General features: G+C 47.5%; 1 protein-coding gene across 2 annotated transcripts in view; it reads right to left on the bottom strand.

Annotated features, from left to right (window-relative positions):
* Positions 1-16,753, bottom strand: part of DOCK1 (dedicator of cytokinesis 1) — a 491,675-nt gene that overhangs the window by 425,990 nt on the left and 48,932 nt on the right. For both annotated transcript variants that reach the window (XM_044240731.1, XM_044240732.1), the window contains exons 2-3: positions 8,788-8,871; positions 1,808-1,848 (exon numbers count right to left, since the gene is read on the bottom strand). In XM_044240731.1, coding sequence (XP_044096666.1) covers positions 1,808-1,848; positions 8,788-8,871 — 125 coding nt within the window. The remainder of the gene's footprint in view (positions 1-1,807; positions 1,849-8,787; positions 8,872-16,753) is intronic.

Genomic DNA, 16,753 nt, shown 5'->3' with positions numbered 1-16,753 from the left:
CCCTCTCTGGAGTGAGGCAGAAACGAGGACCTGAAAGTGGGTAGTGGGGCAAGAGGCGCTGGGATCCGGGGCTGCCCAGCACAGCCGGAGGGCTTCCCGTGTGAGATTTATTGCGTGCAGTGGAAATCTACTCTGCGGCCCTGGTGGTTTCCAGGCACCTGTTGTGTGACAGGAGCTTCTGACCGCGTTTCCCTGGCATCTGGCCCCAAAGGATTTACACAGGAGGACCAGAAACCACAGCTACTAATCTGTCTGGGAGGAGCAAGGACACCCCAGATTCACGCTCCTCCTGCATACACGGAAAGCTGGAATTTCACATAAAGAATTATCATAGAGACAGGAGGGAGCGGTCAGGCAGGAAGACAAATGGCTGAGCAAGAAAGCGGACTAAAGGGCCCCGAGGCTGGAGCTCCACAAGGTCCCAGTTGTTCCGGACACGCCCAAATCCCAGGATGCCTCCAGGAGCACAGGTAATGTCAAGGTGTGCACACAGGTGGAGAGGGAAGAGGATAAACGAGGCAGCCTCACCCGTGTCCACAAGCAAAGACAGCCCTCCATCTCAGTAAACCTGCTCGCAGGCACCAGGAAGCCACAGCAGGAGGAGTGGAAGGCAGAGAGGCGACACACGCAGAGGTATGAAATGAGCAACCACTCCGGCCGGATCATTCACACTAGCCCAGACAAACTCCATCTGTGTGAATACCCACACAAAGGATGGGTCCTGGGAGTTTGCGTGACTGGCGGCCAAGTCCCTTCTCTGGAGCAGGGGCCAACTAAGAAACCATAGTATCTTTAAAGGCTTCGCAGATGCCCGGTCTTCCAATGAGGATTTCAGAAGAAAAAATGCGGCTCGAGCTGGGCCCTTCGCAAATGACAGCTACAAAGGACAAACAGCTCCCACCTGTCCAGCAGGGCCCGGCTGCAGGGTTTCTGGGGGAAGCTGGGCAGGGAGGTCCTGTGCTTCAGCCGCCGGACCTCGGAGACCTTAAGTTACAGGCTCAGGACCACATGAGGAGTCCAGCCCAGTAAGGAGATCATGAAAGGCAGAATTAAGAAACAGAAATAAAACGAACCCTCTGTCAAGCTATCGTCAATATTAAAGTGTGTGAGTTAACGTGGACAGAGCCTAATCACAGCTCAGAATGGACATTATTTCAAAATCACAGAATAAAACCGGAGGGCTGTAATTAGGTTTTGCGAAGCTAAGAACAGAAAAGCCACAACAGAACCGTGTCAGGGAGTGTCCGCCACAAGGATCGAGGCATAATTGCAGGTCCTGGCTTCAGAAGTTCAAAGAACCTCGCATGCAAAAGGCCCTGGAAAGCAGAACCTTTCTTTTGCAAGCAAGTCAGGCAGTTTAAAATAGTTCTGCGCAAGGGGAAAACAAGCACGCAGGAGCTTTGCAAATCTGTGGTCATCGAGGATAATGTAAGACTGAAAATCGTAAGTGGTATTTTTTTTTTTTTTTCTGAAGCCATTATCCCCAGGGTCCTTCTCTCCCACCTCCCGAGCTTAAGTAGGATGTGACGTTCTACCAGGAAAAGAGGACTGTGCCTTTCGTGATGACAGGTCAGGACTGAGCCACAGGCCAGCAGTCCCACCACGGATGCAGAGCTGGTGTTTCTGTGCCCACATACTGTTCAAAAGAAAACAATTCAGGGTAGCCCATGTGTCAGCCCACACATTTGTTAAGTTCAGAGAAAGAGATATATACAGAAAACTCGAAGACACAAATGGGATAGAATTGATTTCCTCTCTCGGTGTGATGAATGAAGGGAAATGCAGAGGTTTAGAAAAAAGGACTTACCTTCTTGGACTTTTTTCTTAAGGTATAACCTCTGTACCACCCTAAACAAATACAAAGTTGCAACAGTTAGAAGGAGGAGACAGCCCAGGACCCTCATGATACCTTCCTGTCTTGGAGAATTCATCAGTTTGTCACCCGAATTCAATAATCCTAACCCTGTGGAAATACACTAGAAGGTTCCGGAGAGTTGCATCTCAAATTGTCCTGGCTAGTGACCTTCCTGAACACCCCACCAGCCCATTCATCTCCGTCTGCTGCTGGCAGACTTAAAGCTGCCACCTTGAAGTTAGGCCACACCGCCCCAGGAAGAAACGTCCTTTTGACCACTCACCCCGGAGAGGGCTCCTTGGGTATCCATTTCCCTATCTGTCCCGCTAACTGACTTGAATCGGGGTCACTGCCAAATGCACATACCAGCATCCCCAGATCATCAGGAACTGCCCCAAGACAGAGGACCCATTGAGCACTAACTCCCTCCCTCCTCAATCCGGAGACACCATGCCCCAGAGCAGCCATAATCTCACAAAGTGTGTCTGTGGCAAAGCCTCAGCGCCCCACAGGAAGCGCCAGACCCAGGAACACGGGCCCACCTCGCCCTGGGGGTGTGACTAGACTCAAGTTCCCAGTTGCCTCCATGAGGGGAGGAAGCTGAAGACGGGCCCGCTACAACGGCTGGCATGAAGGAAGTGCTACGTGGAACAGGCCACAGGATGGCAGAGCAGCTCTGACCACACCCCGGGCACCTTCCCTCAAGCCCACAAGCTGAGGGCAGAAACATCCTTGCAGGTGCCCTGGGGGTGCACAGCCGGTCACCAGCGTCCCGACAGCCCCACGACAGCCAACGGCCACTGTGGAGCTGTCCTCACCCCCAACGTCCTCAAGGCACTCTGGCCACCTTGCTCAGGGAAAGTGGATCCAAAGCTCAAATTCTAACTCTGCCCACGAGAGAAAAGACGCGGTCAGAGAATTACAGAAGTGCGCAGAGTGCAGGTTGAGTAAATTCCTGGAGAATAACCAAATATTAGGCTCTCACACGGTATCAGAAAGTCAAAGCTCGGAAGCGAGCGATGTCTGAGTGAGCTCGAAATAGTGCCCCAAGGACAGCACCTTCTTAAGCAGCAATCATGTTATCAACCAGAGGCGAGAACGGTCACAGACCAGAAAGGGATGGGGTGGAAATGAGCAAAGTCCTCAAGGGATTATTAACAGATGCTCTTCAAGCATTCAGAACAGGAGACGGACATTCCCAGGATCCCTGCAAAGGATTTGCTAAGACTGAGTGGGGACCGCAGGGCTCTCCTGACAAAGGGGCCCGGCAGAGAGACCGGGGGCACTGCAGACTCGGGGGTCTGGAGCTCGGGGGTCTGGATTATCTCCGTAGAGCTGCACTGTCCGCTTCACTGGCTCCTGCACCCGGCCCAGAATCTGTGCCCATCCAGGGCAGCGTTCCCAGGCAGTTAGAGGGAGAAAGGGGGGAGGTCTATGCAGTCACCAGCTTACATCTAGAGCCAAATAAAAGCTGTATTTATTCAGTTCTAAGGACGGTCTTCCATGCTGTCATTATAACCTTCCCACGTCTTCATTATTAACACGCCCCTTCGTTCCTGAAACTGACAAGGGATCAATGTCCTAGAACATAAAAGGAAATACTGCCCGATGACAAGCCAGGACGATTTGAGATGCAACCACGTGAAAAAGAGCCATACTTACCAACAGTGTATAGAAGGAGCCCGAGGACTTACCCACATATGAAGAGATTGCTCAAACTTAAAGATAATCAGATACAATTTAACTGAACAAATTTCAGTGGTTAAAAACTATAATGCCCCAGGATATAGGCAGCCCCGGGTGCTGGGGAGGACAGGAGCCTGCAGCAACTGAATGGGAGCAGCCATCCCTGCTTATCCCAAGTATCCGTCCCCACAGCCTGCAACCAGCATCTGTCCCCACAGTATCTGTCCCCGCATCCTGGGAACGCATCCCTGGGAAAGACGTGTGCACATCTCCCTGTGCACAGGGGACGGCTGCAGGATCCCATGGCCGTGTGATGTAAGGGTTAGGGTTAGCACATGGAGGAGAGCGGAGTGCCCGGAAACTGGGAAGGCTGTCAGTAAAACACGGGGAGTGTGCACACAGCAGTGGGAACCGTGAACTAAACATACACTAAAAATAAACAGAAGTGCCTCTTAGAGGACAGCACTGAATAAAATAGTAAGAAACAGAACAAGAGCAAGAGCTACAGCCACGTTCACATACATGAAAACCACATGCACGCCAAACACTACCAGAACACAGGCAAACACAAAAATCCACATCAGACACAGCTGGTTTTCAATGGGAAGAGGGAGAAGAAAGGGGTGAGCCATGAGGATAAAAGATAGGGAGTCTTGTCTTTTTTTTTTTTTAATGTTATAATAATAGATGGAGTTTCTTTTTTAATTGCCTTCCTAGGAAAAATGAAAACCTACTGCTTCCCTCCCCAAGATCATCTGCATACGTTACTTCTTCCAGCTCACACACTCATGCCGGAGACTGCACTAGACAGAGCAAAATACAGAAAAAGATAAGGCTTCATTTCTGCCCTCCATGAGCTCACAAATGGGAAGACCCCCTAAGACAAGCAGGGGCCCAGCCATGTTACAGGACAGACTTTAGCGTGAAGGAAAGAGGATATCCCTGCACAGGTTTCTCGCAGGGGAGGGAGGGGCTGTAAGGGAATGCAGGCCTGGATGCTCTTAGGGGAAGGAGCAAGACAGGGTGAGGCTAGGGGCAGGAGGGTCCGTGGTCTGTAGCAGCAACAGGCTGATTAACTCCTCCCAGGCAGGGCTCACGAGTAGTCTCCATGAAGTCGACCAACCTAAGAGACAGGCAGGTATGGACAAGACACAGCCCTGAAACTCAGGGAGCACACAGTCCAGCACAGGAAGATGGCAACCAACCAAGTCAGCGAGTCCCATACAGTGTCCACAGCAGAAAAACAGGCAGGAACACACATACACACTCAAGTCCAGGGACAGTGCCACGAGGGAACAGTATCAGGCAGAGCAAAGGAGGTGGGAGGCAGGCAGGAAGGAGCGCCTGCCCGGACAGGTGTGCTTAGGTTTAGTCTTCGAGGAGGGCTCACTGTTAGCCAGATAGAGGAGGGAGGGGTCACAACGGAAGAGGCAGAGCAGGAGGTGCACTCACTGTGCCCTGTGACACCATCAGCAGCAAGGCCAACACACGCATGAGGAAGAAGCTGGAGTTTCCTTCAGGATAGACAGGTGAAGACCACATCACCACGGTCCTGGGATCAGCCCAGTTTACAAGGAGCTGCCTGAAGATGGACAGGACATTCCCTTCTGTCAGGAGGGCAGTGGCCTATGGTCTGAATGGCAAGAGAGCCAAATTCCAGAAGCGACCAGTCACGTTCTGATGGACAGCATCCACACACAAAACAGGCCTTCTGGAGAAAGAACCAGCAGGTGCTCTGTGTGGAACACGCTGCAGGCCCCGCAGGTACAGACTCAGTCCCGCAGCCGGAGGCTCTGGGAGCAGCGGGTCCAGCACTCTCAGAAGACAGTACCCACAGCCACATCGGTCTTCCGCAGGCCAAGACCAGGTGGCCGGTCACCTGCGACAAGGTACGAAGGATGCTTGCTGAGCGGAGGCTGGGCTGGGGGGCTCCCAGGTCTAAGAAATGAGAACCTCACCACTGTGACTGCCTTTTCCCATCTGTCACAGGTTCACCTGTGTCCCTCAAACTAGACAGTGAAGTCCTCACTCTACCTGTGAATGTGACCTTATTTGGAAATAAGGTCGTCTCCGCAGACAATCAGGTGAAAATGAGTTAGTTACAGTGGGCCAAAACCCAAAATGACTGGTGGCCTTGTATAAAGGGGAAGCAAACAGAGACCCACACAGGAAGGCTGCCACACGAAAACAAAGGCAGAAACCAGAGTGCCCCATCTACAACCCAAACACCACCAATGACTACCGGCAAACACCAGAAGGAACGGCTTCTCCCCTACAGCCCAACTGACACCTTGATCTCATATCACAGCTCCCAGAAGTGGGAGACAACACACCCCTGCCAGTTAAGCCAGCCAGCGCCGTCCTTTGTTATAAACCGTGGTCCTTAGTTACAAAGGCCCCAGGAAACCTCACCCTGTCTCACATGACCTTCGGTGGACAGATGCTGACAGTACAAGAGGGAAGTAAGGTATATTTTGGAAGAAAATACATTATTACCCTTTAAAAACTGGAATACATTCAGTTCCAGTGTAGTGGTTTAATCAAAAGAATGACTTCCTAATCTTTGCACCTTGCTTGCCTGCTCCATGACGTCCAGTGTCCAGCGCCCAGAGGGCAGCATGGGAAAGAGCAGGCAGCAGGCCCCGCACGTCCTCAGCCCCTCGACAATCACCCTGTAAACATGGGATCTTGGCTCACCTCTCCTGTGGCTGAGTCTGGACACTGCTTAAAACTGGGGATATGCCCTCAATGACCTCTCCAAGCTCCTTCTACCCCCACAATAACCTGTACCCTGCTTTTCCTGTGTCCTCTGCTCCAGGCCTTCACGAGCCTGAGAGAGAGAGAAATTAACCATAACTTAAAGGTAAATTTTTTCTTTGAACTTTACTATAAAGAGCCATCATCTAGAATTTATATTCTCTGCAGAAGGCCAAGTAATATCCTGAAAAGGATCACAAAGAAAAAGAAAATTAAATTTGACAAACAGAAATACATTTTCTTAGAGGAAATGTAGGAGGGGAGAGGAGGAAAGAAAAAAAATGCCAAACACGAGTATGATCTGTGAAACTAAAATAGAACAAAAGGAAAGAGCAGAAAAACAATTATTCCATTCTTATTTCATGAATAAAGACACCAAGTTTCCCAAAGTCGAAACTGCTTCCCCAAAAGCATTTCTCTGATCAGATTCTGATTAAAACCAAAATGATAGTTGTCAAGGAAAAGGAATTTGTTTTGTGTTAAAGGGTCTTTATAAAGACTGGAATATTTTAATCAGAATCTCGAAGACTGACTAGCCCTGAAACAAAATGCTCACTGAAGAAGACTTAACCATCATGCTTGCTACCCAATTTGTTTTTAAGTCAAACGTACAGCAAGGATTGCTGGCGATAAGATCCCACTGTTTAAAGAGAACATTCTTCTTGGGAAGCAGAGAACAAGAGGTGGCAGTCCCCACATACCCAGGCTGACCGGAAATTGCTATCTATTCAGGAATGACGTCATCACCCAGTGTTTATTAACCAGGATTTCCACTTCAACAGAGCAGGGGCAAACATAAAGAAGATGTAAGAGCCTTTTTCCCTTCAGATCAGTAAAGTGTCTGAGATGAGAGGTTAGATCCTTAACCTCTGCTTAATTTCTCCGTGTCTCCTGTCAAACACTGGCAGAATATACTGAGAGCAGATAAGGCAATCCAACTGTCAGCTACAAAAACTGAAAACAAGCAGAAGGCACCCATCACAACTACTCATTCACTTAAGGACAGGGTCTGTTCTCACCGAGCTACAGCTGCTTCCAGGCATACACCACTAATGCTGATTTTTTTTTCCCCCAGTGGGAAGATTTTAGGGTTAAAGAGGCAAAGGGACCGGAATTCTAAGTCCTCACATACCACAAGGGAAATACGGGACACAGCCATGGGTGTCTGATAGGTTCCTGCTAGCGTGTGGTTCTGGGAGGGGCCCTGGGGCAAGCTGCACCCACCCAGTGCCCAGAGGTTCACATCCACTGCACTCTTATGCAAATTCCACAGCCTGAGCCTGAGGGCCAGTTCGCAGATCTCAGTGGGTTCACTGTGGGCCGGCTGCAGTCTCCTCTCCCGCCCCCAGCTCCTACAGGAAGGGGTGAGCTAAACCCACTCTGAAAGCAATTCTTCTATTGAAAGGATCCATTTTAATCAGTTCTTTTCATTCATCTGCTATATGGGCGTCACCCCTTCAAGCAGGAAGTAAAGCCACCAACGCTAATTACACAATTCTACAAAGTTTCCAAATCCAAGGAGTCTCAGAAAGCAAGCCCATCACGGCTTCCCTTCTGTGCCGCAATAACCACAGAATAAAAGGAAGGGCGGGTCGCTCCAGTGATACCCAAAACACTAAATATAAAAACCAATTGTGTGGGGGCATCTGGGTGGCTCAGTTGGTTAAGAGGCTGCCTTTAGCGAGGTCATGACCTTGAGGTCCTGGGATCGAGTCCCACGTTGGGCTCCCTGCTCAGTGAGGAGTCTACTTCTCCCTCTCCTTCTGCCCTCCCCGCCTTGTGCTCTGTCTCTCTGTCTTTCTCTCTCTAATTAATAACTAAAATCTTTAAAAAGAAACCCGAATATATGAAAATCCAAGGACACTGAGAAACTACTATTATGATAGTATTTTCTGGATTTCTAATCTATTGGATAATGTCTATTTCACTGGCCCACATCCTACAGCTGGGTCAAATAAAAAGTTTTAGTTCCTTTCCTAACAAATGTAAATGAAAACATAAGAAGTCTCACCATTCACATCAAACACATCAAAACGATGAGTTGAACATGGAAATATCTTAAATGTATTTTTTTTTTTTTCATAGTTTTTCAAGTGGTCAGTTATTCACAGTCAAGATTCACATACATTTGCAACAAAGGAATCAACGTGTTCTGTTGCTTTTAATGAAAATAGCGATTTCTACAGAAAACTGTAGAGGCGAAAAACTGGAATTTTTAGTTCTAATTTCATGTTAATCAAGTGTTCTGTTGCTTTTAATGAAAATAGCGATTTCTACAGAAAACTGTAGAGGCGAAAAACTGGAATTTTTAGTTCTAATTTCATGTTAATCAAGTATTATTTAAATAATGAGAAGCCTCCCGGCGGCCCTCACTGGAAAAGGCATCCATCGCCTGCAGGAAGACGGATCAGATGGATATATTCTGAAACACTGAGAACATGACCTAACTGCCCAAAACAGTAAGGGAAAGACACCAGCAGTATACGCACCTTCATAGGTTTCCAAGATGTGTACAGTGTCTCCTATTTGTAAAGAAAGTTCATCCGCTCCCCTGGCATCGTAGTTATAAAATGCTGCGAAGGAGAGAGAGAGAGGTAAGGAGACATGAGTAGAGGTAAAGTGACTTTGCTGGCTTGTTTCTACCTGTTTTTAACGGTGGACTAGAGGCAGTGCCTGCCTGGATCAGCCCCTCTGATATCCACAAAGGTAGCCTTCTCATTCAAGAGTCAAATACAAAGCGTCGTCGACTAGAAGAAACTCGGAACACCATACAACGGTGACTTCATCTTTTTAGTGTGGTCCCGAAGAGCACTAGTGACCAACGCTGTGTGGGGCTGGCACAAAAGTAAACACACAGACCAAGAACATAAAGCGGAAATAAACCTATGCTTACATGGTCAGCACAGATGCCGTGACGTCCCGCGTTTTAACCATCTTAAGTGTCCAATGTGGGGGCAGCGACATTCAGAATGTTGGGAAACCATCACTGTGATCACCTTCCACAATATTTTCATCCCTCTAAACAGCAACTCGGTACCCACAGACCAGTTACCCCCATTCCCTCCCTGCAGCCCCTTGAGACTTTGAGTCCAACTTCCGTCCCTATGGACGGGACTGCTCTACCTGCCTCACAGAAGCACACCAAACAATACTACGCTTTTCCTGCCTGGTTTCTTCAACATGATGCTTTAAGGTGCTGCCCCATGTATCAGAACTTTATTCCTTTTTATGGCTGAATAATGTTTATAATAGGAAGAAAACTGATACTGTTCACAGTTTAATTATCACTTCATATACTGTCTTTTATTTCCATTAATAGATTTTTTAATTAAAGAATTACTTTCTATGAATCAATTATATATGGGCTGAATATTTTTTTTAATTTGAAAAGATATACATACCCCTATGCTTACTGCAGCATTATTTATAATAGGCAAGTTATGGGACCAGCCCAAGTGTCCATCAACAGATGAATAGACAAAAATCTGGTATATATACACTATGGACCATCACCCAACCGTAAAAAGGAATGAGATACTGGTGGGCTGAATGTCTTTGGAAACCAATCTAATTTTTTAAATTATCATATAACCAAAAAAGATAAAATTAATTAAAAAATAAAATCAAAATAATCATATAATTAAAGCTGATATTAAGCCAAAAAGCTACATTATAATCAAATGGCAAAAATATGTCCAACATTAAGAAATTCTTAAAACTGGCATAGTCAACACATCTCTGAAATCCCTAATGTGTGTTCTGACATAAAATAGTTCCTATTCCTTTCAGATAAGCACCTAAAACACTCATACCATTAAATGCCAAGCACACTTTTGCTCAAGCGTGATGAGATGAAGGTAACAGTCACAGTGGGAAAAGGGCATTAGAATATGTTTAATATGCAAAAAACACTGCTGGCACCTGGGTAGTTCAGTCGGTTAAGCGGATGCCTTCAACTCAGGGTCCTGGGTTCAAACCCCACATTGGGCTCCCTGCTCAGCAGGAAGCCTGCTTCTCCCTCTCCCTCTGCCTGTCACACCCCCTGCTTATACTCTCTCTGTGAAATAAATCAATAAAATCTTTTTTAAAAATGGATTAAAAGGGGTGCCTGGGTGGCTCAGTTGGTTAAGCGGCTGCCTTCAGCTCGGGTCATGATTCCAGGGTCCTGGGATCGAGCCCCACATCAGGCTCTCAGCAGAGAGCCTGCTTCTCTCTCTGCCCCTCTCCCTGCCACTCTGCTTACTTGTGTTCTCTCTCTAGCTGTCAAATAAACAAATAAAATATTTTTTAAAAAAAGGATTAAAAATCTACATGTGAGACTTGAAATCACAAAACTCCTAGAAGGAAGCATAGGCAGTAATTTCTCTAACATCGGTCATGATCCCAGGGTTCTAGGATGGAGCCCGCATCGGGCTCCCTGCTCAGCGGGAGCCTGCCTCTCCCCTGCCTGCTGTACCCCCTGCTTGTGCTTGCTCTCTATCTCTCCTGCTCACTCTGTGTCAAAAATAAAATAAAATATCTTTTAAAATATGCAAAAAACACTCAAGTAGCAAACTCTCATAAATAAATAAATAAATACTTGAGAAAGAAAAGCAGAGCTGGAGGCATCACCATCCCCTACTTGAAACCACACTACGAAGCTGCAGTCACCAGAACAGTACGGCGCCGGCACCGGCGGAGGCACAGGCTCACAGACAGGACAGGGAGCCCAGAAACAAAGCCAGGTCTATACGGCCAATTAACCAACGACAAAGGAGGCAAGAACATGCAATGGGAAAAGGACAGTGTCTTCAAAAAATGGCACTGGGTGGGGAAACCGGACAGCTACATGAAAAGAAGGAAACAGCCATTTTCTGGCATCAGACGCAAAAGTAAACTCAGAATGGATTAAGGACCGGGGTGCCTGGGTGGCTCAGGCAGTTAAGCATCTGCATTCAGCTCAGGGTCCTGGGTTTGAGCCCTATAGTCGAAGGGTTCGAGCCTGTTTCTCCCTCTCCCTCTGTCTGCCACTCCCCCTGCTTATACTCTCTCTCTCTGTCAAATAAGTCAATAAAATCTTTTAAAAAAATGGATTAAGAATCTACATGTGCGACTTGAAACCATAAAACTCCTAGACAGGAGCATAGGCAGCCTTTTCTCTAACATCAAACTCGTTTCTAGATGTGTCTCCTCAGGGATGAGAAATAGAAGCAAAAATGAACTACTGGGACTGTAGCAAAAACAGACACAGACCAATAAAAAAAAAAAGAGAGAGAGAAAGAAAAGAAACGCCTTTAGGGGCACCTGGGTGGCTCAGTGGGTTAAGCCTCTGCCTTTGGCTCAGGTCATGCTCTCGAGCCCCACATCAAGCTCTCTGCTCAGCAGGCAGCCTGCTTCCCCCTCTCCCCCTGCCTGCCTCTCTGCCTACTTGTGATCTATCTCTCTCTCTCTCTCTGTGTCTCTCTGTCAAATAAACAAATAAATCTTAAAAAAAAAACCCCACCTTTTGTAAAAGGAAAGAAATCATCAATGAAACAAAAAAACAAATACTGAACAGGAGAAAATATTTGCAAATGATATCCTCTGGTAAGAGGATCATATCTGAAACATACAACACACTTCTACAACTCAACTCCAAAAAAAATCCAATTAAAAAGTGGGCAGACAACTTGAATAGATATTTTTTTCCAAAGAGGACATACAGATGGCCAAGAAACAGATGAAAAGATGCTGAACATCACTCATCATCAGGGAAATGCAAAACAGAACCACAATAAAACATCCCCTTCCACCAGTCGGAATGGCTAGAATCAAAAAGACAAGACGAAACACGTGCCGGCGAGGACGTAGAGAAAAGGGAACCTTTGCACACTCTTGGTGGCAATGTAAATTGCATCCACTGTGGAAAACAGTATGGAGGGTCCTCGAAAACTTTAAAATATAAACATCATATGATTCAGCAATTCCACTACTGGGTAGAAAATGAAAATACTAATTCAAAAGAATATATGCACTCCTGTGTTCACTGCAGCTACAAGAGCCATGATATGGAAACAGCCAAGTGTCCATCAGCAGATGAATGGATAGAGACGGGCTCTATGTACACCATGGAATACTGCTCGTCCATAAAAAGAGGAAGATCTTGCCATGTGCAACAACACGGATGGACCTAGAGGGCACCATAATGCTAAGTGAAATAAGTCAGACAAAGACAAATACCCTGAGATTCCACTTCTATGTGGAATCTAAAAAAACAAATGAACAAAGAAACGAACTAAAAAACTGACAAAAACAGAACAAAGCGGTGGTTGTCAGAGAGGAGCTGAATGTGGGACGGTTGAAACAGGTGTAATTGGGAGATACAAACTTCCAATCACTACAAAAGAAATGAAGAGAAGAGAAAAGAAGACAGAAATACAGTGCTACAGTGATATCCTCCTTCCCAAAGGATCCTACTTGAAAACAGAGCAGACTAAATGTAAAACTCATCGTCCATTTCTCATCCATCCATCCCGAACACTCTGCCGGGCCAGGCTAGTCACAAAGGGTCCTTCACTGTGTCCTTCTCTAAAATTCTCCTGGATCGTAGCATGTGCAAACTCCTCGAGCAAGTATGGTGGGTCCTCCACCACCCGACCACCTCACCTCACCTTCTCCAACCACACACAGTATGGGCTCCAGGAGGGCCCCTGTCCCTGCTTCTCCCTGAACAGCAGAAGCCAGCCTGTCCCATACCTGTGTGGACCAACTGACCCTCCCCACCATCCACAGGATCTTCCCAACAGCTGCACCTCTTCAAAAAGCCAACCCCTCCTCCAAACCCTCCTCTCAACCCATCTCCAAACATCCCCACCACAGCATACTGCCTGGTGTCCGCTCCATACCTGAGCTACCGTGGCTGGGAAGGTGCTATAGGCCCAGGCAACCTCCCTGGTTTTCACGTCCATGGTCCCTGCGGCCAAACGAAATACGCAGGGTCCCACCTCTAGCCCTGAGGATCCGAGGGAGCTCCAGCAAATGCCGCGTCTTTTCCACATTCAGCTTTCCCCACAAAATAAGGCTCTTGATATTTACACCTTGTTGACCACGTGTGCATTCTGTGTCTCAAAGACAATCATGCCACTGACGATCTGGGGATTTGAACACTGGGTGTCCTGCACTGAACATTTAGTAAATGATAAAGCCTCTTACTGTGGTTGGGAGTATTTTGTTTTCACTGCAATAAAGATGTCCATCCCTACCAGAATCCTTTTTTAAAAACCAAAGCAAGCAAACAAACACATGTTCACAAAAATCCTAAAACATCAAAAACCATATACAAGCAGAAAATTCCATTTTCATAGTTATTTTTCCTCTATTTCCACCAAAATTCATAAAATTTCAATGTCCTCAAACTGACATAAATGGTTATTAGTAGTTATTAAGTTTATTTAGCATTTTATGGTAGTGTTTAACAAGAAATAACTGCATTAGGCAAAGAAAGCCCGGAGCATATGCCAGCCTTTCCTGGTTCAGCATAACCATATTCCTAAGCCTTTAGGAGCCATAAATGCGTTTCTCACAGTTCTTAACAGCGTCCTGCCAGCATGCCTATTCTGTTAGAGACATGCAAAAAATAAACACATCAAAAATAATAAAATAAAATGAACACTCCACTATAAACACATTCAGGCCCATACGAATCTGTAAGGCACACATGCAAAATTTGTAAGTACCAGCCCCCTCCCATGGAAGGAGGCAGACAAAAGCAGTTGTGGGAAATGGAACTTCAAATTTAGCTATAAATAAGCCGTAAAGACCCCTGACTTTACAGATGAAGGGGGAAAGAGCCTCTGAGGGTTCATGCCCGTGGTCCCAAGACAAGGCAGAGGGAGGACCACCACAGTAGCTGTCCAGCCCCTGGCCCTCTGTTCATAATATCACAGCCTAAACAATCCCCTATTTAAAGGCAAACTGAAAGATTCAATTGTGTAGGGATGCCTGGGTGGCTCAGTTGGTTGGACGACTGCCTTCGGCTCAGGTCCTGATCCTGGAGTCCCGGGATCGAGTCCAGCATCGGGCTCCCAGCTCCACGGGGAGCCTGCTTCTCTCTCTGACCTACTCCTCGTTCATGCTCTCTCTCACTGTCTCTCTCTCAAATAAATAAATAAAATATTAAAAAAAAAAAAAAAGATTCAATTGTGTAAGATTATTGGCCAAAGGAATGGGAGGGAAGGGGAAGTGTGACAGAATGACTGCCTCCCCCAAACACATCCACATCCAAGTCCTGGGAGGCCCGAACCCTGGGAAGTGTTACCTTACCTGGCAAAGGGGGCCCCTGCAGGGGTGTCACAGGTAAGGACCTCAAATGGGGATATTAATTCCGCATTGCCAGGTGGGACCAGTACAATCAGAAGGGTCCACAGGAGAGGAGCAGGAGGGCCCCAGTCAGATGTGACGCAGCCTGGCTGCAATGACTCAAGGAAGGAGCCACAGGTGGAAAACAGGTGGTCCCCAGGCAACCAGAAAAGGCGAGAAAGTGGAATCCCCCACCCACATCCCCAACCAGGCCCCCCAGAAGGAACATAGCCCACACCTTGATTTTGGGAATTCGGACCTCCAGAGCTGTAATATAAATACATGTTGTTTTAAGCTCCTGACTCTGTGATGATGCATTACAACAGCCACGGGAAACACGGGGGGACGTTATGCAGAAGACAACGCAAAAGCAGTGTTTTGTGATTAATTCATTTACTGCTGAAGGCAGCTGGAGCAGAGGCCCCAACGGCCCATATCAGAACCTGACCAGTCCTTGGCTGAGGTTCCCCAATTCTTGAGTGATAGAGAAATGAACACAATGCAATGAATTTTCCTTAAACCCAGAAGTATTCAAGGTAAGAGACGATTCCGAATTCTGGTTATTTGACCTTTAAAGCCGCCCCTCTTTGGATAGTGGGAACAGGACGAGAAAGAGCAAAAACCTCTTCTTTATTAAGAGGATGATGACAGATGACCTCTGGGTTGAAGCACAAAGATGGCAGCCTCTTCGCGACTTGCCCATTTGTCTTCTTTATTTTTCTGATCTGCTAAGATCTGGGAATTAGTCCACAGAGGATATGATCATCCTGGGTCCGATGACATCTCTGGATTCACCTCCATCTGGCTGGTGGGCTGTATGCTTCATACATTCCTCCTCCTCAAACCCATTTGCCTTTTTTAACAGCCTGGCTAAAGCCGGTGTCACTGCGTGTACACGCACATTCAGCTGAATTTCTCAGTCCGGACTGTAGAGCCCAGTGCAGCAGCTCGCCACGCTGCTTGTGGGAAACAAGCACGTGAAATGAGAAAGATGCAGAGATGAACTCAGCACGGACGTTCTTTCCCAGAATGCTGGGTTTGTTTCTTTTTTTTTCTCTCTTTCTGGAAGAGTCGGTAGCACCCCAGGGTGAGTAAGCATATGGACCTTTCTCCCCCAAAATAAAAACGAACACGCTGGTCTGTGCCTCACTTAGCTTCTATGCATCAGCAACATGAAAAGGCAACGTCACCACCTCTGCTCAATCTCCTAATCACCCTAAAAAGGGCTGCCTGGGGACGTAAAGAAAGAAATGTGGCTTGAAAATGAAAGAAGAGGGCTTCCACTGCTCCTCACACCATCCACAATACTAACAGCGATGACGCTGTAGATGAAGCTGCTACCGACGAGGACGGTACAATTCTGGGACACCTTGGAGGGTGAGCACCATCATCATGGCGATGGTGACGACGGCGGTGAGGACAGTGCTGGTGGTGACACTGGTGACGACAGTGACGATGGTGAGGACAGTGGCAGTGGTGATGACAGTGCTGGTGGTGACACTGGTGATGACACTGACGATGGTGGTGACAGTGGCAGTGGTGATGACAGTGCTGGTGGTGACACTGGTGATGACACTGACGATGGTGGTGACAGTGGCAGTGGTGATGACAGCGCTGGTGGTGACACTGGTGATGACAGTGACGATGGTGAGGACAGTGGCAGTGGTGATGACAGTGCTGGTGGTGACACTGGTGATGACACTGACGATGGTGGTGACAGTGGCAGTGGTGATGACAGTGCTGGTGGTGACACTGGTGATGACACTGACGATGGTGGTGACAGTGGCAGTGGTGATGACAGCGCTGGTGGTGACACTGGTGATGACAGTGACGATGGTGAGGACAGTGGCAGTGGTGATGACAGTGCTGGTGGTGACACTGGTGATGACACTGACGATGGTGGTGACAGTGGCAGTGGTGATGACAGCGCTGGTGGTGACACTGGTGATGACACTGACGATGGTGGTGACAGTGGCAGTGGTGATGACAGTGCTGGTGGTGACACTGGTGATGACAGTGACGATGGTGAGGACAGTGGCAGTGGTGATGACAGTGCTGGTGGTGACACTGGTGATGACACTGACGATGGTGGTGACAGTGGCAGTGGTGATGACAGCGCTGGTGGTGACACTGGTGATG

The sequence above is a fragment of the Neovison vison genome, chromosome 2, assembly GCF_020171115.1.
Source record: "Neovison vison isolate M4711 chromosome 2, ASM_NN_V1, whole genome shotgun sequence".
Classification (NCBI taxonomy): domain Eukaryota; kingdom Metazoa; phylum Chordata; class Mammalia; order Carnivora; family Mustelidae; genus Neogale; species Neogale vison.
Note: the sequence above shows the minus strand (reverse complement) of the source record. Positions and strands in the feature narration are given on the sequence as shown.